The 25,865-nt window shown below is 36.5% G+C and overlaps 1 protein-coding gene across 2 annotated transcripts in view; it reads right to left on the bottom strand.

Annotated features, from left to right (window-relative positions):
• Positions 1-25,865, bottom strand: part of LOC138696113 (uncharacterized) — a 63,080-nt gene that overhangs the window by 18,525 nt on the left and 18,690 nt on the right. The window contains exon 1 of one of the 2 annotated variants that reach the window (XM_069820665.1): positions 1,306-1,350. The exons of the other annotated variant lie outside the window; for it this stretch is intronic. Coding sequence (XP_069676766.1) covers positions 1,306-1,335 — 30 coding nt within the window. The 5' untranslated portion in view covers positions 1,336-1,350. Of the gene's footprint in view, positions 1-1,305; positions 1,351-25,865 lie in introns of those variants that run through there. 2 annotated transcript variants of the gene reach the window in all.

The raw sequence follows: 25,865 nt of genomic DNA, 5'->3' as shown, positions 1-25,865 counted from the left end.
GTAATTTTGCCAGGTTCTCTTCATAATTATGTACACACCAGTACTACTTTTAACTGTTGACATTTGCCTAAACTTATTTCATAAACCCAATTATATCTTCTAACGAGTAGCTCTTCCTTTTACTGTCACACATAATTGCTAGACAGATACTGAGTGGTCTCTAACTGTTTTCAAATTTTGTATGTATGTTCCGTGAGATAGACGGAGCATGCCGGCTCTATATTCGCCTGACCTGTATGAGTTTGCTGTCTTATCGGTACGAGTTTCGTAACATGGGATCACTGATGTAAAGAGGCATAGGTCTTCACTGTCACATGACTTGTAATATATTACGTTTCCCTTATTCTGTAGCTGATCTTGAGGATTGTGTGAACTAATTAAAATGTATTCAAAGTGTTAGTCATAAGAAAAATAATATTAAGCTAAAATGAAACTTTATTAAGTATCAAAGCGAAAAAAGTAAGTCCAATTCAAGTTCAATTTTTTTTAAATTACTACCTTCAAAAGCGAATTACGTAAAACCAATTACGTACAATTCAAAATTAATTTATATGTATTGAAATGTAATTTTGCCAGGACCTGTGCATAATTATGTACAAACCAGTAGGCCTACTACGTTTAACTAGGTTACGTATAACCTAGGTTCTATTACAAATGTAAACAAGACGAAGACCATGGTCATAGGAAGAAAAGTAAAGAATATAAATTTGCGGATTCTAAATGAAGCAGTAGAACAAGCGACTAGAATCATTTGAAATGTGGTTATGGAGAAGAATGGAGCGTGTGAAATTGACAGACAGAATAAGAAACGAAACTGTGTTGGAAAGAGTTAGTGAAGAAAGAATGATGTTGAAACTGATCAGAAAGAAAAAGGAATTGATTAGGTCACTGGCTGAGAAGAAACTGCGTACTAGAGGATGCACTGGAACGGGAAAAGCGTTCGGGGCAAAAGAAGATATCAGACGATAGACGACATTAAGATATGGATCATATGAGGAGACTAAGAGGAAGGTAGAAAATAGAAAAGATTGGAGAAAGCTGGGTTTGCAGTGAAAGACCTGCCCTTAGGCAGGACACTATGAATGAATGACTAGATTTCTTAGTAAATACATACAATTATAATGTTTGTGTTGTAAATATTGTAACAAAGTCCATACCACTGAGCAGGTATAACAAGAAACAGCTTCTTGCTCCGTTATGTTAAGAGCATTGCAGTTGCGAGTAGTGAGAACTTTGTTACGCCAGAGCGAACCTCTAAATCAGATCACTTATCTCCAGATCACTTATGTGGCACGCTAAGTATACCTCTTCATAGAACATCTTGTTATTCATCATCTTTTACAGTATCCACCTCGCGTCAATGGAATTCCTTGTCACAAAGTATTAGGGGCTGCGAGACAATAAACACCTTTAAAAACAGCTTAAAAGATAATCTTATTAGCATTTCACTCCAATTATACTGATTTAAACTATCACTCACTACATTGTTACTTCTTTCTTTAGACATGCATCCTGATAGTGCTGTATTTTCAAAATTGTCTCATAATAATCGCTTTGTATTATCTAATATTATTTGAAATATATTAACATTCTATGTATTTTAGTTTAATTCTGCTACACAGTTTATTTCAGTGTTTAATTATTAGTTCATAGTATTTTGTTGTTTAATTCGTAAATAACTCTTGTATACATGTAACTCTCATCTAAATCAAATTGTTGAATTCTTTGTAAGTTCATGCATATGTATATATATATATATACTTTTTGCTGGTTGAGTGGAAGAGAAGGCCTTACGGCCTTAACTCTGGCAGTTAAATTAATTATTATTATTATTATTATTATTATTATTATTATTATTATTATTATTATTAAATTAGCGTTTTTTAACCTTTCTCGACATGTGGCACACCAAAGATGTAATTTAAAATATCGCGGCACACTTAGCTATATAATCTGAACCAATGGTTCCCAACCGGGGAGGAAACTTCAGGGTTTTAAAAGAGAATGTGTTTACTGGATATTGACTTCTGTCCCCTTCGCTGAATGTTGATTTACGTGGACTCACTTTTTACTATTCTTTTATCTTGTATTCTTCCAATTTACTGCGGAAGCATTTACTCTCTCTTTTTCTCGCGCCACAACAGCGATCATTCGCGGCACGCTGGTTGAAAATGGCTGCTATAATTCAAAGTATTAAGCAAGTTGTCCGGATTCTCTCTACTACTATTAATATATTTTAGAATTAAAATCGAATCTAAACGCCGATTTTTGTAAATAGAAAAACAATATTAGATATACAGTAGAACCTCTATTATCCGTGGTAATGAAGAGGGTGGACTGAACGGTTAATGGAAAAAAATCGGATAATCCGTACCATTAATGATTTTTTATAAATTAAGAGCATAATACTTAAGTAGTCTATGATCTCGTAATTTCCTCTAGGGTCTTGTGGTTAGCATGCTACATAGTGAATCTGAAGTTCACTAATTTAAATTTGACTGTCAACGACGGGGTTTTACGGGTCAAGGGAACTACATGCTCATGCTTATACAGGGACATCATTTTATTTTTACTAACATTTCTATTATTAACCTGGCTATACCTTTGGATCAACGATTAAGAACCGGAAACACCGTTTGCTACCCTCTTCCACGACTGGAGTTCGATGATACTGGCGTAATATACAAACAAATCACTTTACTAGGTATAGGAGGGAAGAAAAGTAGTTCATCCATTTACGTAAACTAGGAAATATTGCGATTTTAAGTTTGATAATTTTCATTTGGTTTTTGTTTAATCAAAGCACAGTACAGTATTAACAATGAGTGTGTTTACTCATGAACTTTCCATGCGGACGTATTCATTATGCAGTGTATATTATACTGTCTACAACACATTAGCGTACACTATAGAGAATGAAGTTAAATTAAAAAATAATCATAATAAGGATATTTAAACACATTTTTGAAAATGGTGGCCGTTCATTTCGATACAGGCTTCAGTTCTAATGTGCATATTATCGCACTATAGACTATTGTACGTAATTCCAATTACCAGGTTCGTACTTCGTATCAGTAAATTATGTTGAAATAATTCTGTGACTACTCTATAAAAGAGACCTTACGTACTGTAAATTCAATCTTCACTTCTGCCCGATCCGAAAAGATAAAATTACTCATACATGCTATCTACTGTCCGTCCAAGTGGTTATTTCGCAGCGTCGTAGAAAGGGAGGAAATCAAGTGACAGTTAATTACTTAACGAGGCCCTTTTATTTAAGTTATTTTAAACAATTGTATGGGTATAATACAGGTATGCTGAAAATTGTAAAAGCCCCGATTACACAGATGATGCTGCACTGCATAACACACACTGTGTACGGACTGGGCTCCGCAACTACATTGCAGCACCGCCCGTAGCATAGATCTTACACTCTTACAAATACGGATAATAAACTGAATTTGAAAAAGGAAAGACTATACACTGCAATATTCAGTTATTACATTATTTATTATATTTAATATAGTTATGATATAATAATATCATAGATAACATCATTTTCATATTCCACCATACAGTCTACTTTGCGGTCTATTCAACATCCGCATTCTTTTCTGCAAGTAATCGGGAATCTATTTCCAAGGAACTTACTGCAATGCGCTAAAGATGCTCATCTGTTAATCGGGACCTATGTTTGGATTTAGTAATCTTCATTCTCGAAAATAATTGTTCGCACATATATGTCGAGACGAAGGTAGCTAACATAGTGGCAACGAATAAGCTCATCTTGTAATATTTAGTTTTGTTCATTTTTAAAATAATTCTATACTTGTCAAATCATATTCTCTGCATTTAGTTCTGAATTCTACGTTACTTAATAAATCAATTAACTCGTCCTGGAACTGCACTCTCACGGATTGTACTAAATTTATGAAAAGATTAATAAAAATACTAATATCACTTTCCATAGTCTAAAATCACTAAATCTATGTTCTGTGAATTCACATTTGAACTGTTGCAGTATAGAGACATAATTAACTATATTTTGTTCAGGAACCATACATCTCTTTACAAGTTCACCATCCGTGAAAGGTTTTAGTGACTTAGCTAATTCCCAATATACTACATAGGCTAACTTGCTCCAAAACATAGACTCTGAATTGTTCGACTCTCTTCAATGTTTGGCCTTTCATGAAGTGTTTCAATTCTTGAAGCTTAGTGCACGTTGCACCCCTGAAAAAGTATTTTATCAAAATATCTATTTCTGCTGGAATAAAATCACCACAATAACAATAATAATAGTAATAATAATTGTCTAATAATAATAATAATGATGATAATAATAATAATAATAATAATAATAATAATAATAATAACGTTGGTGTATGAAAATAGGCTATATTACAGAAAACAGCTTCTCTGTCACTTCGGCATGTTCTGGGTAGCAGAGCCTATAATGTAATTCTATGTTGCTCAGTAGTATTCTTGACAGTACCTTACAATATAGTAATCACTTTCCGTTTTCACCGAACGTACAACAAAAATAGTCTTCCTCCCACACTGTACGGAATGATCGTTTGCTTACAGAAGGTTTTGACTGTGTCATTGTCCCGCACTGTTCGTGCGTTTTCTAAGTACTTGAACTGCCTTCTGCAGCCATCCGTCGAGCTTCGAACGGGGAACAGCACGCTCTACATTCGAAGGTTGTGATTACAGAATGTAATCGGGAGTCAGAGAATGAGCATACCTGGTATAGGCTATGCGGTCTTGGATCTGTGTGGAGGACGGTTGAACTTCATTAGTAGAACGGGTGGGAGTGAAATGCATTCAAAAACTCAGGTACACTAAAAATTGAAGTAAAAATAAAATGATGTCCCTGTACAACTTATAATTGTTTTTCATTAAATATGTCATAGTTGTAACGTCAGTCTCGGATTCTGATATGAAATGAGCAACAGTTTCTCCTTTCACAAATATATCAATTATTTGTACTTTTTTTTCTCAGTACTGTGCTGAATGGTGCACGGGTTTGCAATTGTAGTGGATTTCTGAGAGTCGTTCCTTTGAAAGCAGGTAGTGACTATTTTACATGTTGGAAAATACACTCCCTTCCACAAGTAATTGAATCGTCCGATGCAGAAAGGGCTTCAGTCCATTAGACCTAGTTTTGAGAAAACTAAAGAAAATATTCTGTACATTATACTCCTTTCTGCATAGAACTCTGAGCCTGACGCTTCAGTTCCTCTCTTTCCAAGCATTGAACTGAATACCTTCCTGCACAGGCCGATGGAGCCACCCATAAAAATATGATTTCCATCGATATCTCGTTTTCTTTTCTTTCTTTTTTTTTTCTCGAAAATGTGACTGAAGCCCTTTCTGCATGAGCGATTAAATTATTTGTGTTGCCGGCAGCGGAAGCATTTCTAGTACATACTGTGTTAACAGTAAAGAATTGTAATAACTCTCTTTAAAAAATACATAGCCTACTAACATAATTTACAGGACTTCGTATTTTTTTCTACATAAAAAAGCTAGACAAAAACAGTCGGATAATAGAGTGACGGATAATCGGTATTTATTTGTTGTTTTATACCTTATTAGCATCCCTACCTTTATTGGTTGGTATATTTTGTTCTACTGTAATGATAATACTGTATAGGCTTATGTGTAATTGTTTATATAAATATAAACAAAATTAATTAACCTATAAGTATACAACTATGTAAGCGAATTATATTTATTTTTAGTCAATCTGTATGTTTTTAAATGCCAATTTAAGAAAATAAACTGCAAACAGTAATGTTACTCGCAACATGTTGAAGGAACTAAATTGTTGCAAAATCCATAAGATCAAAATGGAATATTATGTGTCACATTCATGGCACTCGGTTTAACGAGGTTCAAGCGATTAAAAGTGTTGTGACTTTTGAGTAGTAGATTATTATTACGTCAGCAAATTAAGCGTAAGTCATGTCTGTAGCGGAGGCCAAGGTGTGCATATCTACAGGAGGAAGTCCTATTTCCACACATCGTGTCACCTGATCGTGAGATTTGCTCATTACGTGTGGTTTCACTCGAGAGATATTCACACGCCCAACCATAACAAGGCGATGTTAATCTGCACCAACGTTGTTGACAAATTTACTTTATCTATTTTACGTGTTTTATTGTCGAATTCTATGGTAACTGCGAGTACAACACAGATGGCTTGATTGCTGAGAGTGACTTCAGTAACTGTTATACCATTATCATTATTGTCATTTTCAGTTCACGAAATGCTTTGCTTTAACAAGGAATTCATCACCGGCGGAGCTGCAGACCGACCCGAAGTTGCACTCGGGCTTGGTTCGATTCTCGCTTGGGCTGATTACCTGTTTGGGTTTTTTACGAGCTTTTCTATTCGTAATGCGAATGTCAGGTAATCTATGGCGAATTCTAGGCCTCATCTGGCCAAATATCACCTCGTTATCGCCAATTCCATCGACGCTAAATAACCTAGTAATTAATATATCTTTGTTCAATAACCAACTAAAAAAGCAAGAAATTGTCTGTGTCTTTCACCAAGACGACCAGTGTTCGATCCCCGTCTGTCAATGGAATTTGTGGTAAAAATGCGGGTGTTGAGGGACTTTTCTTGGGATTCCTCTGTTTCCCCGCCATTATCATCGTCATTTCGACGACATTTCACATTCACTCTTCACTCCATTCTGAGAAGCCCCGAGCCAGGACTTCACAACAAATAAAAAATGACTAGAAAGATGAATAAGTTGTACACATTGTAGACGTGTAGAGTATTTAATAAATATAATTATGTGCTCATGTCGAAACCTCCCCTCATAATATGCATAAGATAATCCTCCACATCAGACAGATAAATGTCACTATTATCTATCAAAACTCACATGAAAGTCGTGAAATTGAAGCTTGAATAAAAGATTATCTAGAAATTGAGTAGCTCCTGCCCTTAGTAGACAGTGCTCACTTAGCTGGCGAAGAGCATTGTGAGCATTGATTCGTATGTCATGTGACAGGGTAGGGATTCACGGGAAAAGGCTACTCAACTTCTCATTCTAACTACTCGCCGTTGTTTCTTAATACAACATTTCAAGAAGTTATCACACCCATTATGGGCAGCTCAATTTTTATACTTGTACATATGCTGAACAGATTTAACTACGCGAGTAGTTTAAGGGGAGGTTTCGAAGTTAACTTGTAAGTCATTAGACATTTGCCGAGACTTCACTGACGTGGAATCAGCAAAATGCCAGGTCTAAAACTAAACCCACACAGTACATCACATTGAAAACATAAGTCTAAATATCAGTCCATAGTATTTGAACACAAGATCGACTTCCACGCGGCATCCTCGTCTTTAAGCATTAAGTATAGCATTATATACCAAGCAAGATGGCCGGGATTTGTGAACAAACCATTACTTCGCAAGAAGAAAGTGTTGATTGTGTTGAGAGTAAATGTAAAGGAAAGAAAAGAAAACGAAATCCAGAATTGTGGACAAGAAATATTGCTAAACAACACCGAAATTGTGGTGAAACGTATGTATCTGTACATACAGGAAAGAAAATACCAGCCAAGAAATATATGCCATCCTTTTCAAAGTTACCAAGACCTTAATTTGAGTGATGTTCCTAAACCAGAGGTAAATCCTGCTAAAAAAAAAAAAACAGATGTGTTGTTTTGTGTAAATTTTTGAAACCAGAAAATGCTGATTGGGTTAGGTGTGTTCTAAACATGGACTGTGCGAATAGTTGACCGAACCGATAATTCAGAACTTGAATCAGAACCTGAGTTGTAAAACATGTTCAAATAATCCAGGAAACAAGAAAAATATCGAAGTTCCAAATAAAAGTCTGGGCACAATGTCTTATATGCAAGAACAGCGTTAATTTTATTATTTCAAAAGTCCATATTTCTGTAAAAATGGTTTAATTTGATATGATGGTACTTCAGAAAGTTGACAATTTGTATTATCTTACTAATAAATACATTTTTTCAGTACATTCATATGTTGCTGCAAGTCTGAGACACTATCAAAACTTTAACTCCTTTTTTCTCAGCATACCATTTTACCACTAACGCTCTTGTTGCACCCAGGTATTCAATTTTGTACGGCATCGCCAATATGAAATAGTGATGGCGAGAGAGGGCATCCTTGTTTTATTCTCCAATTTATTATTGACATTTTGTTTTTTAATGGTTTATGACTCATATTGATTGTTATTTATTACTCCGTATTAACATACAGAAATTCATTATTTTAAATTAATGTTGCGGGATTCCTCCATAAATCATTATATTTAATAATTGTTCTGTATTTACGTCACAAAATCCTTCTCGAAATCGATGAATGTCAAAGGCATTTAATTATATTGGTAAGTTGTGTTCCCTGCGTTCTTCTATTAATGGAGTCACAATATATATGATATTCGGGGTTCTATTGTTTGAAAAATCTGCCCAGTACTTTAGAACAAATAGGCCTAGCTGTACATAAATAGACAAACTGAATGACCAAAACCACTTTTTCGGTAAAAACTGTGCTGAGAAGTTGTACTGCAGTAAAAAATTTCGAAATAGACTTTTTGCGGTACCATAGCATATTCTCTAGTAAGAAAGTAAAGACAATATTGCGACAACCGCGATATGCAGTGTAATTGGTGGTAGTGAGATTTTTGAGACCGACAATTCACCATGACATTATCCGATAGTCTATTCGGCTTATAGTTTGTGAAAACGCTCAACTAAATAAACACCTGTTGCAGGATTCGAACTCACGGTCGAGCGCTCGGAGTACGGGTCCAACTAGTTTGAACTGAATTTAACGGAGGAGGGCACTACGGCCCAGCACTGCGACCTGTTGAGATCTATTCTGACCCTCTGGTGACGCATTCCCAAACCCACACCGGCTGATCTGGTCTACATTTTCATCACTCTGTGTTTAATCATCATAAACGATTTCGGCCCACTAGCCTGCTGTGGTGTCAGCGTTTATTTTTGTTTATAATGGATTTCCCCAGCCTTTTCTCGTTCTTCCTACATGCTCACATTCAGAGACATCACATGAATTTAGTAATTGTGTTTGTTAACATTCCCTACGAAAAGAATTCTCGTCACTTTCAGCATATCTGAAAACGACGGTAGGTTCGTCTTTCGGAACGTTATACTCGTATATTGTATTACTGTACGTTTCATTAGTAATGAAAGAAGTCCAAGGCATATCTCTTGGCTTTCTTTGTTACCTCTAAAGACAATGTAATAACAAAAGTACGGTATGAATATTGTGTAACTAAGAACAGTGACTTAAAAGAGATTCTCTGTGTACCCAGGTTTCGAGCAGGCAACCCCACTCGTCCCTAGGCCAGCACCCTCCAAATCAGTGTTGCCATACCTACTGATTTAGCAGGAGATTTCCTGTTTTTCCATTGAATCTACTGCTCTACTGATTTTTATGTCAAAAGTCCGAATTTCTCCTGCCTTTTTGGCATGCTGCAGTGACCTAGTTCTATGTCCGGATTTTCAACTCATTACTTTAGTACACATAGACCTATATTATGTCATCATGTCTTATTTTTGCATCTTATACAGAAGTCAATGCTTTCATTTGTCTCCCTGCTCATATTGCCTCGCCACAATGATGCTTACAAGAAGCAAGGAGACGGCTCTCGCCTGGAGTCCGGCGGCGGATTAGGATATCAGCACACAGCAGATAAAGACCATGTTTTATACACATGGCTCAGAGTTATGGGTCTCTCCAATCCACTCGATAGTCTAAACATAATTACAGATCGATAGAGAACGAATGTTTGAAACCTTACCACGAAAGGATGCAAACCCTCTTCCTCACACACACACACACACACACACACACACACACACACACACACACACACAAGTATATAATCTTCATGAACGTATGCATGTGATAACTGTCGTCAATTTGCAAAAGGAGACATTTCGGAAATTTGGAATATCGCAAAACTATAAGTTGAATTAAAATGTTCATAATTTTTTTTTCTAATTAGATCACTATGGATACATACATTCAGGATCCATGAACATTTTAATATTTTAAGTTTATGATTTTTGTAGCGATTTTCCAACACTTTGTTATTTTGGACGTATCCCCTTTTGCAAATCGACGACAGAATTAAGTTATTTCATTATTGTTTTGAGGACTCGGGGAACAGAAGAGGAACGAAACTTATTCAGTCTAGTGAAGTTTGTTTCTGATGTGTGCACGTGAAACAGTGAGAGAGTGAAGTATAGGTAATGGCATTTTAGTGTTACATATCTTCCACAGTGATCTTTTAAAATGAGTGAAAGTGTCCCAGAAAGAAAGAAAAAAAAGTAAATACTCCCAGAATATTATAAATTATAGTGGGAAAATGGTGAACAGTTTAAAGGATAGTTATGTAATAGCAAGAAAGTGGATAATTTTTCGTCTGTTATAGTCGCAGTTAATGCAGTACTGTACTTAATATCACCTTTAAAATAAATCTTTCTTGAATACATGAAAAATTCCAGATTTAATGCGAAACATTGTCAATAAGACATTACTGCGTAAAAACAAAATTGCATGACTTTGATACGTACGCTGAGTAGAGATAACAGTAGGCTAATTATATTTAGCAAAATTGTTCCATTCCATTGGTTAGGGAAGTGCTATATAGTAATACAACAGTATCATCTTTCTTACAGTACACTGTTTTGTAATTAATATTATAATACAAAGAGGAAATTCATGTTTAATTAATCTACTGTAATATCCTGTTTTTTTTCTATGATTTCGTGAGTAGGTCGTGGCAACACTGCCCTCCATGTGTCGTCAGCCGGCGTTCGGGGAATGCTACGGAATGATAACGAAATGGAGAAATGGTGACGGAATGATGTAAATGCCTAATCTGAGGAAAAACGGGAGAACCCCGGGAAAAAAACTTCAACTGTGATCTTGTCCGCCACAAGTGTCACTATGGATATCCCAGGAATCGAACCCGGGCCGCCTGCGTGACAGTCTAAAGGTCTCAGCCACCGCGGAGGTGGTCTAACTGGTTACCTTCAATCTAGCCTATGGCACGTCTGTGGTCTGCACAGTTAATACAGCGTCAAAAAATGTACCAATTACAAATGTGGCATTTTTCGGTTTACGTATTAAGGCTGGTTTACAATAAACCGGAAACGGAAACGACAACGAGAAGGATATAATGTTAAATACATTTATTTTAATAATATTCTCGTTCTAGTCGTTTCCGTTCCCGGTTTATTGTGAACCAGCCTTTAGATTTCGATAAGTATATAAGTATAGCCTATTAACTTTTAACTGTAGTTGTAAAAATGACGGACGACTAACAAAGGAAATACTGTACATGGATTAGAGGAAAAAACGGAATTTTCTAACAGATGAGGATCAATGTATAGCAAACAAGTAAAAAGAAAAGAAAAGGTGACTGACCACGAAACAGAAATAGCGTAGAAAGGGACAGAAGTGAGAAAGAAAGGGAGTGAATCGAGATCGAAAGTCCAGGAATAAGGTGTGGGCACAGGAGATCAAGTCGTTCGAGGACAAGTAACGGCAAAACAAAGAAGGTGGGGTGGGAGTTCGCAGACATGCAGTGAATTAAAATTCCGAAGTCAGATCAAGAATGAGACAGTGATTACGCTTGAAACAATACGAGAATGAGGAGGGAAACCATTACAGGGAACTGAAGGGGAGAGCCCGGATATGTACGAGTATGCGAAATGAAATATTGATACATGGAAGCATCCCGGTCCGCCTGACGGACGAACAGCGTGCTAGCACCTGAGTTCAAGTTTCAGGACGAAGCACAAGGCTTTAAGCAGAACTTCTGACCAGGAACCGTATCTTTCGGATTCAATCTGCGCTGCAATAAGCTAGCTGGCACTGTCACACCTAAACAACCTTGCAGACTCTTTATGATCTCACAGTGCTGAAATAATGACGCATTATTTCTCTGACTATTAAGTAGAGGCCATTTTAGCTTATCACACCTTATTTACAATAAAATAACCACATAAGGTATAGTAAAATAAACGGAATGAATAACAAACAGTTAAACCAGTAGGGAAAAAAAAAATCATTAACATGGGTTTGTTTGCTGTCATGTTTTATGTCGTCACTTTAAACGCCAATAGTTTTATTGTGAATCACATGTTGCAGTATACGTGCATAATATTCAACAAATGAATGATGAATTTGCAAAACGACTTAAGTCCCTAGAAGCAGTTTTCAGAAAATTGAAGAAAACTGTTTTCGGCCTCGCTGAACCATATATTGTTACAATATAATTTTTTATATGTAAGAGAAATAGTTTTAGTATAAAAATTGATACTTTTGTACTCTTCTTCAGATCGTAAAAAACTTAATAGGGCCTATCTTCAGGACTTAAGTTGTTCTGCAAATTAACTTCAATCCTGCATCATAATTATTAAGTTAATGACACATAAACATGTTTAACTAAATGTATTTATACCAAAATCATAAAATAACCTTATTGCAATTGTTGAATAACATTATTTGAACAATTTGTTAATCACGAGAGCACAGACCTCTGTTGGAGAAAAGTATGATGTTGAAGAAATGTTTCTGAGCACTTACTACCATTAAGAATTTGTTTAGTGTGTTGTTCTTATTTTCTCCCGAGCAACTGTCTGCAAAACAAACACAGTTCTTCAATATACTGGATGGGACACAGTTACTGAAGTAGTGCGCAGGAGAAAATTATATATCTCATTAAGACTTTTCTTGGCTTGTCCCTCGTGGTAGAACAACAGGATATTTCACTAGTTTTCATGTTGTGCACAGAGAAAGCTGGGACGGTAAGCTGGCGATAGTAGTACAGGGACATCATTTTATTTTTACTTCAATTTTTATTGTACCTGAGTTTTTGAATGTACTTCACTCCCACCCCTTCTACTAAGGAAGTTCCAACTCCACACAGAACCAAGACCGCAGATAGTAAGCAGTACTGAGTTACTGAGTACAGTACGTTCCAGAAATATGTTCGCGTTTTCCAGTGACGAAAGAGCTTTCAATATTGAATCATATTTTCGCACAGGTACTGTCCGTTTGCCTACGTCGCATCCCGATTTCCCCCACCTGCTTCTGCTCGCCCCTCTGTAATAGCTGGGCTGTCTTAGCTCTTTTCTGAAAACATTAATTTCTCTTAGTAATTGGAAGTTTACGTAATATTATTCAGCTGTTCAATTTAACTTAAATAAAAGGGCCTCGTTAAGTAATTAACTGTCACGTGATTTCCTCCCTTTCTACAATCCTGCGGCATAACCACTTGGACGGACAGTAGATAGCATGTCTGAGTAATTTTATATTTTCGGGTCGGGCAGAAGTGAAGATTGAATTTACAGTACGTAGAGTAGGTACAGAATTATTTCAACATGAGTTACTAGTACGAAGGACGAAACTGGCAATTGGAATCAGATGCAATAGTCTATAGTGCGAGAATATGCACAAAAGAACTGAAGCCTGTATCGAAATGAACGGCCACCATTTTCAAAATTGTGTTTAAATATTCATATTATGATTATTTTTCAATTTAACTTCTTTCTCTATATTGTACGCTAATGTGCTGTAGACAGTATAATATACACTGCATAATGAATACGTTCGCATGGATAACTCACTTCGTGAGTAAAAATACTTATTCTTAATACAGTACTGTACTTTGATTAAAGAAAAACCTAATGAAAATTATCAAACTCAAAATCGCGATATTTCCTAGTTTACGTAAATGGATGAACTACTTTTCTTCCTTCCTATACCTAGTAGAGTGATTTGTGTTTTACGCCAGTATCATCGAACTCCAGTCTTGGAGGGGGGAACAAGCGGTGTTTCCGGTTCTCTAAAGGTATAGATAGGTTAATATTAAAAATGTTAGTAAAAATAAAATGATGTCCCTGTACATATCCTGAACTGGTGTTCAGGTAAGCATACATTTTTCATGTAATCAAATGTGACAGCAAGAAAATCCTCTCTCTCGATGCTTAACTTGGCTCCACTTTGCAATGCTTTTTACATCAGCTACAAGTTTAGCACGATTACTGAGCATATTGCTTTTCATTTTCGTGCTCTGTTCTTCAAATGTAATAAATTTTCTCAACTAAAGAATTACCAATGACAACAGATAAAAAACATTTTGTCAGCTGATTGTATGATTAAAATTACATACTGTGTAAGTTTCTTCAGTATTTGATAGGGAAAACAATTTAAGTCCAGGACTAAAGTCGTTTTACCCCTTAAGCAAACATTCTGCTCCTAAGAAAAACTATACAAAAGTCATGGATTAAAGCCAGTTGCGCTCGATTCCCGCTTGAGCTGATTACACTGCGTAACAAATTTTCTCTTTTTTTTTTGCGCTGGGCATGTGACACATGTTTCCTATATAATTATTTAAGCCTCCTGAATACGAATATGACAATAAAATAGTTGTTGGTTATGGTTTTTGACAAATTTTCGAATTTATATCTATTCAAACTACTGCTCTATATAATGACAATAAGTTTAAATATTCACTGTTCAGAAGATTAAGCTTTCTTTTTCAGCATTTTCTTTCATACTGGACATCAGATAAATCACGAGCTAAAGTTCAACAATAGTATGCTAGCATATTGGTACTCCACTGTCCTTGGTATCTTTTTTCTGTAGTTGAAATTTCTTGATGAAAACGCTCATCATACTCATCACCGAAATCGTCACAATTCTCGGGGAAAAAGTGAAAATGGAAGTGAAGGAAGTGAATTTTCAGGCACATTTTACAACCCATAGTTTCATACGCCAATAGTAAATTTTGCACTGGTTCTTCATAGTTCTCACTTCTACGGTTACCCAAAAAATTTAATACAACCTCCTTGAATGCAATCCAGGGGAATTTCTCTTTTCCTGCCAACAAAAATTCGAAGTGATTGTCCTTCATTATTTCTCTAATTTGTGGTCCATTGAAAACTCCCTCTTTTATTTTCGAGTCACTAATAGCAGAAAATTTTTCCTGGATATGTTTAAATGCTTCAGTTTTATCATTTATCCCTTTAACAAAATTCTTTATTAACCCTACCTTAATGTGTGAAAGGAGTAAAATTACTTTACGTTGAGGTACAAGGGATTGATGTATAATATTTTTCTTCCCTGGCTCTAGTGATTGTCGTTTTATTTTATGATGCTTATCTCGAGCGCGACTGTCCCATTCGCACAGAAAGCAGCAACATTTTTTGTAACCTAATTGCATTCCAAGAAGCAATGCTACAACCTTCAAATCCGCACATATAAACCATTCGTAATTTGAATATTATCATTAAAGCACACTTTAAAGAAATACACGTCTTACACAGAATACTAACACCACGGAAATGTCCTGGTAAACTGAAGCGATTTCATATAGCGAATCTGTTCCCCCCCCCCTCCAAATGTAACCGAAAAGGCCAATAAAACAATTTCCGCTTCTAGAAGTCGTTTTGACAAGGTGGCCTATTGCAAAATATAAACTACAGTAATGTCATTAAAGCTCACAGTGAAAGAAATACACATCTCAAGTAAAATCAGGTAAACTCAAGAGAATTCATACCGCGAACCTGTTTCCCCCTTCAAATAGACTCGTAAAGGGCAATAAAATAATTTCCGTTTCTATAAGTGCTTTTAACATGGTGGGCTACTTATACTAATGTTGTTTTCACATAATGGATCATCATATTTTGGCGAAAACGTAATACAACGAACGCCAGTAGGGGAAGTTATCCCCACCCACATGAAATGTGCATTCGACACAACACTAGCCTATCACGTAGAGTGTGTGGTAAGCTTGTAGGGGAAAAGTGGAAAGGGGTCGTGGGCGGAGCTTAGCGTTCGCCGTATTACGTTTTTACCCACATTTGTAAATCAAAGTAGTTAAAGTAGTTATACATAAAATACGGTGATTTTTAAAACAGAATGCATATAAAATTAATTATATTGTGCACCTCGAAAACCCGAACTGATGGAATATTTTGAGTGTTATTTTTTAATTCAGGAGGTCGAAATTAGTAAGAATTTGTTAGTTTTATGTCTGGTGCAAAATAGCTGTTGACCAGTGTAATTAGATAGCAGGATAGAACGTTCTAGAAAGGTGCTTCCGGTAAGTAGACCTAAATGTTTCCACTGCACTTCCCAAGTGTCAGGTCTGCAGCATGCCAGTCGACTATAATTGACGGCTTGCATTCTCTCGGATCTGCATTACTTCCATCCATTCCTACACGCTCTTTCTCGACTTCATGTTCTTGCGCCTTATCTTTCATCTCACCAAGTTAGTACTCTATAATGTCGAGAACGAGTGTGTTTTTTCCGTGGTTTCCCCCAACTGTAAGGCGAATGTCAGACGATCTATGGCGAATCCTCTGCCTCATCTGCCAAATACCATTTCGCTATCACCAATTTCATCGACGCTAAATAACCTAGTAGTTGATTTAGCGTCGTTAAATAACCAATTAAAAATATATGATGATAAATGAATGGGCAGGGCATGTAGCACGTATGGGCGAAGCCAGAAATGCATATAGAGTGTTAGTTGGGAGGCCGGAGGGAATAAGACCTTTAGGGAGGCCGAGACGTAGATGGGAAGATAATATTAAAATGGATTTGAGGGAGGTGGGATATGATGATAGAAAATGGATTAATTTTGCTTAGGATAGGGATCAATGGCGGGCTTATGTGAGGGCGGCAATGAACCTCCGGGTTCCTTAAAAGCCAGTAAATAAGTAAGTATGATGATAAATGAAACGAAGCTGATGTGAAGAAGTGGTTGGCGGAAATATGGCCCAGCACAGCTTTTTTCATCACTAGTCTCACAGTAACCACCCGGTGTCGAGCCACGGTTCTCCTAGTTGAGAAGCTGTTAACTACTGTAAATTAAGCACAGCTCTGCTTGTCAACTTTTTTATGGCATGTTAAAGAGTGTAGCGATCAACTATATTCCTTCCAAAAGTTTCAGCATTATGTAAAGAAAGATTTCATAATTACGAAACGCGAATAGCTGCACATTCCATGGGCGTGTTCTGTCCGTCACATCCAGCTGTCAAATGTACAAGTAGAACGCATGGATTCGGTGTCAAGGAAACCACATTTGGACGTCACCCAATCGCCAGTAACTGAGATTTGATCTGAATATGTCGTGTTATATTGCAATATTAAATTTAATCCTACTTTACGAGCAGGAGAGAGCTAGAAGGCGAATTTACGATATTCCAGGCAGTCGCTGACCCGTTGTTACACTGTATTGTCGAGGTATTTACATTTACATGCAGTAACAGCACGTAATAGCTAAATATTTGACAATAACAGACAATCTTATTTTTCCTTCTCATTCCCACTCTTCAAGGTGTGGTACATTGTGTCTGATTTTGTCTCACTATTTAGTAATTTGCTATTTTACATTCTGAACAAAAGTCATGGAAATATTGTACTTTAGACCGGTCTAACAGATTGGACGTTAGCCACCGTAGTAGCTCAGTAGGCTAAGGCGCTTGCCTGCCGATCCGGAGTTTGTGCTCGAGCGTGGGTTCGATTCCCGCTTGGGTTAATTAACTGGTTAGATTTTTTCAAGGTTTTCTCCAAACATAAGGCGAAATGAACTATGGCGAATCCTTGGCCTCATCTCGCTATCACCAATCCCATCACGCTAAGTAACCGAGTAGTTGAGACAGCGTCGTTAAATAACAAAGTTAAAAAAAAGACTCGATGTTATGGTCACACTATTAGAATTGCTCCCTCTTATTGTTAGTTAAGAAGACTTAATTATTTTTCTTTTAAAATAAGTTGTTCATTCAGCAGTCAGAATGAAAATATTTTTCGTAGATATCGTAACATGCACATATCCTAACACTTAAAGAAAAAGAGAGAAGAAATAAAAGTAGTATATCCATTGTCGATCCATTCCTCTGATATTCCAAAACTTTCTCGTTTATTGGCTTTGTTTAGAAGATATTTATTTGTATATTTGGAGATTATATAGTCTTTTATAGTGCGCAAAAACTTCCTTTCAGCTACTTGTAATGTACAGTAGTGACAAAAAAAAACGGACCGCCCCGTGTAGCTGATTTCAGAGCCTTGTTCACTCCAGAGCATGATAAACTGGTAACTAAGACTTTAGTGGTTGGAATCCTGCCTGGGAAGAAAACTTTTTTTGTTCCTTATTCAAATTTATTCCCAATAGATTTCGATTGCTGGTAAAATTCATGCTCTGGGAATAATAAGTTAATTAAGTAGTAAAATATCGCTGCAATCGAAAAGAATTGGGAATAAATTTGAATAAGGAACAAAAAAAAAGTTCCCTTTCCAGGCAGGATTCGAACTACGAAAGTCTTAGTTACCAGTTTATCGTGCTCTGGAGTGAACAAGGTTCTGAAATCGCTACAAGGGTCGGTCAGAACAAACGGTATTGAAATTCTCGCACTGATACTGCGCATGTACGTATCGTGTCCATGATGAAGTTTGTTTATCTGACCTCATTATTATATTGTTGTTACATAATATAGTGAAGATTTGCTAAAATGGTTCTCACAAGTGAGGAAAAAGTGCTTATTGTAGAGTATTATTTCTGTACATACGGGCTAGGACGCCTAAATGGTCCTAGTTTGAAACAAGTTTCAGAAGAGTTAATAAAGAGACAACTCGCTTCCTTGGTTTAGAACTGCCAGATGTTATTGTACAGACATCCCTTCATTCTGAACGTGTAACAATATGGTTTGCCATATCTGCAAAAGGTGTACTTGGTCCGTATTTTCTGGAAGACAATGGTGGACATCCTCTGTTAACCAGGATCGGTATAGGAACCTCATTATTACACCATTTCTGAGGGATCTGCGAAGACTTTGTCGTGCACGAAACATCGCACATCATACTCAATGGTTTCACCTGCCACACTACCAGAAACTCACTCAGTTTTCTCCGGGAATATTTTGGTGAACGCATAATTTCCCGTGGAACAGATTTCCCGTATCCACCCCATTCACCTGACCTTACAGCACCCAATGCTTATGTAATGGGTACGTTGAAGAAATCAATTTTTCGACAGAATCTGCCGAAAACAATATTGTGGAATTGCGAGGAAAAATCATAGTTTTTTTCGCTACTTGCAACAACTACATTTGCAAACATGTTTGGAATAGGTATAATGGAAACATTTTGAACATGTTTTCTTATAGAGAACGTTAAAGAAAAGTGAGCCATCTTCATGTGTTCATGTTTATTATATATATACACATATATACAAGGTGAAAGGAGTATAAGTGCCGTCCTTTTCACAGTCGTCGGGGACAGTTTACAGGATCAAATGTCCACACAACATAGGGTCAAAACTTGATAGTTTTTCCAGAAAAGAAATATATATTTTTTCTTCTCTTATTTTATTTGCGTTATACTGCTTATATGTTTAGTAAAATTACGAAAACAATTACCTCCGTAGGTATATCTAGAACATAGTTAGTATCAGTTTAAATAAATATTTGTGTTTTATATTACGTTTTCGTGAAATTAAATAACAATGCATGCTTAAATTTGTTAATATTCTGTCGTGAGAGACGTGGCAACTCTCCACAGACGTACAGCTCAGGAGTTCAAGCTCCCTGTCCATAAGTCTACTGCCGAGCGGATGACAGTTCAGTGGCTACAGTTATTCGAAAACAACTTACAATGTCATTCACAGTTTCGGAATATCATATGTTATTAATTTATGGACAAACTCGTCGTAATTCAAATGAGGTAAGAAGATGTAGCGTCAATCTTTTCCGCAAAGAACTTACCTAATCGTCAAACTTTTGTAGCGGTTTCTCAACGATTATTAGAAAGTAGGAGTCTCTTACCCAGTTTCTAAAATCACACAACCAGAAATTTCTTAAAAAATGGTACTGCTTTAAGGAAGCGGGAGAGATTAAAATGTTGCATTAGAAAAAAAAAGTTCGTGTGATTTTGTGCAGTAAACCATTATTGTTTATTTTTCAGACACAATAAAAATGGACCAATATTGTTAAATAAAGCAGAAATTTACCATAATGTTCTATTAATGAGATTGAAAGTTTGTTATATATATAGTATAAATTTTCAGTTAAATAAACATTTTCAGAACTGTTTGTTTTGGCACATATTGTACTTATGTTCAGGCTTTGCAATCATTAAGCAAAACTAACAGAGTAGTAATTATAGAAGTTAATTTTACCTTCTAACTTTGTTTTGAAGTAATATATGAATTGTTCCACAGAGGACTGGAGCGCATTTAATAACTAGCCATAAACATACAGGACCTCTTGCACTGAAGCAAGGTGATTTAGAAATTAATTTAGTGTATTTTTAATTATACAGTATAAACCAACTAACCAACTCATTACCATTGTTTTGCAGGAAGCATTTTAATTCAGCCCTAATTCTACATTATAGGTAACTGTCTTATATAACTTTAATTAAATAATAATTCTACAAGGACAACTGAGTCGCAAGATCTTACAGAATACTCGTCTTTAGTTTTCTAGTCGTTTTTGTAATCCCTGAACTTCGAGTGAATCCCTAAGAAATTCCCAACAGCCAAATACGGCAATATGAACTATAGAACTCCGACGGAAAAAAATACACACAGCGCTACGCCCAACGTCGGCAGAGCATGCTCCTGCGCCAAGGAATGTCGAACGAGCAGCAGACATGCTAACACGAAGGTCGAGCCTACGGTCCTGACATCAAGATCCGGGTCCATTGATGCGAACTGTCTCAACAAGGTTTCATGGGTTCTTAGTTCCATCAAGTGTTACATTTATTATGATAAAGATCCGTATTGTCCATTTACAGATAGCCTACACACACGTGTGAAATAAACAAAACTTATGATTGTAATATGAAAAATCTACCACGAAGACAATAAATACTGTATTAAGAGAAAAAATGCTATTCATTCCTAAAATTGTTTTTAAAAATGTATCTGTTAAACCAGTTTCTTCTTTTAAATATCTACAGAACATTAAACAAATTTCAACAATTTAAAAACAGAAAAATTGTCTTAAAACAGAGTGAATTGGTTCAGACGGTAGCGTTTGAGACTCGTATTCGGGAGGTCCCGCGTTCAAACCCCATATCCGATCAATCTGACTGCGATTTTTCATGGTTTCCTTCAATCACAAAGGCAAATGCCGGGTTGGAAATTTGCATTCCATGATTCATCACCGCGTCAGTCACCAATATCATAAACATCAACCAAAATCTGTAATCACTCACATGAACACAAAGCCTTCTACAACACAGGATAGAAACAGGAACTCAGCGATAGTGAAAACGACATACTGGTATTCCCACAGATTCTAAACACCAATATGGCCACAGATGGTAAAGCGTGTCTAAATAAGATTAAAAAATAATGTTAAAGTTATTTATAACACAAAAAATATACTATGGAATGAGAAACTGAGAGCGGACACATTTCTAAAATTTTGTAAGATGATGAGTGAAGAATATTGTACTCTAACACGGGAACAAAGAGAGAAAAGAAATGGAAGAAAGATGAGTGTCATGAAAAAGGCACAAACTTCCTCGTTACACGGAGTGTCTACAAAATAACGCTGCACAGTTAATTTGAAATAACTTTCCAACCAGTAAACATTTTAAAATCATGTTTCACACATAGCATTCACAAAATATGGGGCAATCTGTTATATAATTTTCCGTTGTGAGCCATTGGATAATATGCAATCAATATTCGCTATCTGATAATGCACCCACCAACATATCTTACATAATAATTATTATTGCACTGACGACCTCAGTTTGTGAAGCAAGTCCTTGAAAACTCCAACGCCCTTTCTGAAGTCTTCAAAGAAGATGGTAATGTTGATGACGGCATTATTGTTGAGTTCCAGTTTAGAAAATGGTGAGGTGCAAGAAAACTTTATTTCTATCGAGTGGTTTATAGAGACAGAAATCTCTACGCAAGTTCAGCGGAACTTGAAATGTACAGGAGACACCTTCACAAACTCCAGTAGACTACCTTAACCACATCGACTACCATGGCCCCTTGGACCATCATGATCAAGTCGGTTATCTTAACGACTTTGTGTAAAAAGTGTCAGTGACATGCTGCGATTTCTTCCTTATATAGAGAAACCTCTCCTTGACACTCCCAAGATAGGACACTTCTCAAATACAGACATATTTTTATGTCCCAACTGAAATAATATACGTAGAAGTAATGATAAAATCAACCCTCATTTACGGACACGAACAGCTGTTTCACAGTCATGAATAGGTTATGAAAATAGAAAATTAGTTTTGAGAACTGTACAGTAATTTACCAATAATACAATTCGGAATTGTTTCTTGAATGCAGAATTTCTCATTAATAAAAACGAATTCGACCTTATGATGACGACGCTGAAGAAGTGCCGAAATCGATTCATAGGCTTCTGAACTAATGGGTGAACAGTATAGAGCAGAACAGGTTTCACGGCCGGCCGGCTATGCGCGCGGAGGTGGGGGACTCAAGGCCGCGCGAGCCGTGAAACCTGTTCTGCTCTATACTGTTCACTATACTGTAGAAAGGACATGAGAACGTTGTAACCAATTAAAACATCTTGACTGGTAGCAGAAGACTATAGACAAAAAAATATATTGAACGTAAGTAAGATTGTGAAGCACGTATGAGCAACAGAACTAACATCTAACAACTGAATGGAGTTTTCGGGAGGAGGCACTATGACCTAGCACTGCGACCTTTTACAATCTATTACGCTAACCTTCAAGCTAGGCGCATTCCGAAATCCACACCGGCTGACTGCACTAAGTTTCGCTGCGTACCCAGGTTTCGAGCAGGCAATCCCACTCATACCTAGGCCAGCTCCTTACTTGCGTCGTCAGGCGGCGACATCAGTGTGTCACAAATATGAAATACTAGTATTATTAGTATTCCATGTTTATATCCTTGTTTTCTGTTTCGTTACTGGTGTTGGCACCTTTAGGAGGAGGGAAAACCTCACCTTCCAACAAACTTAGAAAACGGTGGAATTAAAAAGCAATACAAGAAGCCATAAAACAAGTTCAAGAAAATACTTGAGGGACGATTCACCTGGATTCAGTATTGCGGTTGGGAAAACACCTAATGAAGATGCTGAATGCTTGTACTGTGCTTTTTTTTTTTAGTAGAGGCCATTTTGACTTTGCAATTTCATTCAGTGTTCTGCCCAAGCTTTCTCAAATCTTTTCTATTTTCTGCCTTTCTCTTTGTCTCCTCATACGATCCATATATATTAACGTCGTCTATTATCTTATATCTTCTTCTGCCCCGAATTCTTCTCCCGTTCACTACTCCTTCCAGTGCATCATTCAGTAAGCAGTTTCTTCTCAGCCAGTGATCCAACCAGTTCCTTTTCCTCTTCCTGATCAGTTTCAGCATTATTCTTTCCTCACCCACTCTTTTCAACACAGCTTCATTTCTTATTCTGTCTGTTCGTTTCACACACTTTATTCTTTTCAAATGCTTCTAGTCGTTACTCTTCACTTCTTCGTAATGTCCATGTTTCTGAGTCATACAATGCCACATTCCATACAAAGCACTTCATTAGTCTCTGCCTTTGCTCTTTTAATCTTGTATAATTGTTAATAGTATTCCATATTTGTACCTCCATTTTTACGAAGGAAATATGTTAGATTTTGAGGATTTTTTTTTTCAAACATTTTATAACATCCTACGAACTTCTAAGTTCGGTGTACCATTCAGCAATAAACAGGACTATAATCTACGTTCGTATTCAAATATGTAGGTTTCAAAGCGAAAAAACAAAATGGTAGGCCTATTCCATCTTTGTGACACTTCCTCTAACATTTCTGGATAAATCGACTGTAGATTGTGAACATAAATGAAATCAGTCTGTTAGTTTAGCAGAACTCGCTGCACGCACATAAATGGACAGACAAGCGGGGTAGGGGGAGCGTGACGGATAGACACTACATTTTGGTAGACTATTATGGATGCTAAAAACATGTATATTCCTCGAAAATCTACAACTCGAACTTGTACAGCATCACATGCTTTCTCTAATGAGAAAGAAAACATTTACAATATAATCTGAATTGGAGATTTTTAACCTTTACAAAGGAAACTTAGTAACAAAAAGTACAGACTGTTCCTTTGCTAACACAAAGAATAACCACCTCTCCATTCCCTTAACACGAGCGAGAGGAAGCAAGAGGCTGAAAGTGTGAAATTCCACATGTAGAAATTAATAGACAGCACACATATCCTCCCTCTAGGCTTCCACATCGGTGTGTAAGTCCCGCTGTAGGAAAATGGTGGCGTCTGTGCTTTGTTTAAATGCTGTAGGTATAAACTATTATTACAGAACTCGCAAGCTGCATAGAACTTCACAGCCCGATAAATATTTGGCGTGCAACAAGCAGCATACATTGCCATGGTATTATATCTGCCACTACAGGGTCGTTGGGTTCCAAACAGTGACCTTGTGTCTTTATAGTCTCACACTCACGAGGATCGCAACTTGGGATCTGAGTCAAACTTAAAAAATGCAGTCCCTACTGTTACATTTATCAGATGCTTTGAACAACAGGGAAATTTAACGTGACAGAAGTGTCGACTAATTTTTCCTAACGCCGTCTATGTGGTACAGTTTAACAAACTTAAAATGATAGTTATTATAAAACCAACACCAATTAAAAATAATAAAAATTATAATAATATTATCTCTTACGTACAGAGCTTTACTTCCCTCCCGGTGGAAGCCATACTAGGGATTTTATTGTCCTTTAAAACTCAACGTCCTTGACCGAATTTGGACCCGCGAAGTTCGGAACAGCATGGTACCACTAGACCACATCATCATTATCAACATCACGGAGTCCACACCTGTGAAGTAACGGCTAGCGCGTCTGACCGCGAAACCAGGTGGCCCGGGTTTGAACCCCGGTCGGAGCAAGTTACCTGATTGAGGTTTTCCCTCAACCCAATATGAGCAAATGCTGGGTAACTAGGTTTAAAAGTAACTATTAAAAACCTTAATACTTATCACTCTAAAACAGAAGTTCACCACTAAAATATAAGATACAATTGAAGCGTTGGGCCGAATAACGGCCTATGTTACAATCTGCTAACTGTGCAGGAAGCACAAAAATGTTACATCGTAAACCATTGTTCCAAGCAGGAAAGTGATGGTTGTAACTCGTGTAGAAGCGCCTCTGGTACAGATATTGAAAAACAATTTTTGTGACAGCTGTGTAAGACTATATAGAGCATTAGACTATTCCATTAAAAATTTGATTTTGAAAAATTATAACATAGACCGTTATTCGGTCCAACGTTTCAATTATTGTCTTTCAGAACCTAGAGTTAGATTAAGTAAGTTCAAAAAATAGTTCAATTCTATTGCTATAACAATGTTTAATAAGTTACCACAAAAGGCACATGGTGCAAGTTATATACAATTTAAATCTGTTTTGTACAACTGGTTAATCAACCATCCATTCTATAGTATTAGCACAATCTAGTATATACAGACACGAAGCTTGAGTTGTTGAGGGTACTAGGAACAATAGATTGTGCCGGTACTATTTCGCATTGTTTGTGATGAGGCGATAGTAGCGATCCTAGTGGTTAGCAACTATCTATGAATGAATATTCCCTACGTATTGAGCTTCGTGGCTGTATATACTGGACTGTGATATTAGTGAATTTCTAGACTCCACTGTAAATGTAGCCTATTCTAAATTTCTAACCTGCATTCCTCTGCATTATTACGATTATTATTATTATTATTATTATTATTATTATTATTATTATTATTATTATTATTATTATTATTACCAGCACTGT

The sequence above is a fragment of the Periplaneta americana genome, chromosome 3 (genome assembly GCF_040183065.1).
Source record: "Periplaneta americana isolate PAMFEO1 chromosome 3, P.americana_PAMFEO1_priV1, whole genome shotgun sequence".
NCBI lineage: Eukaryota > Metazoa > Arthropoda > Insecta > Blattodea > Blattidae > Periplaneta > Periplaneta americana.
The sequence above is the reverse complement of the archived record's forward strand: the minus strand, read 5'-3'. Positions and strand labels throughout refer to the sequence as shown.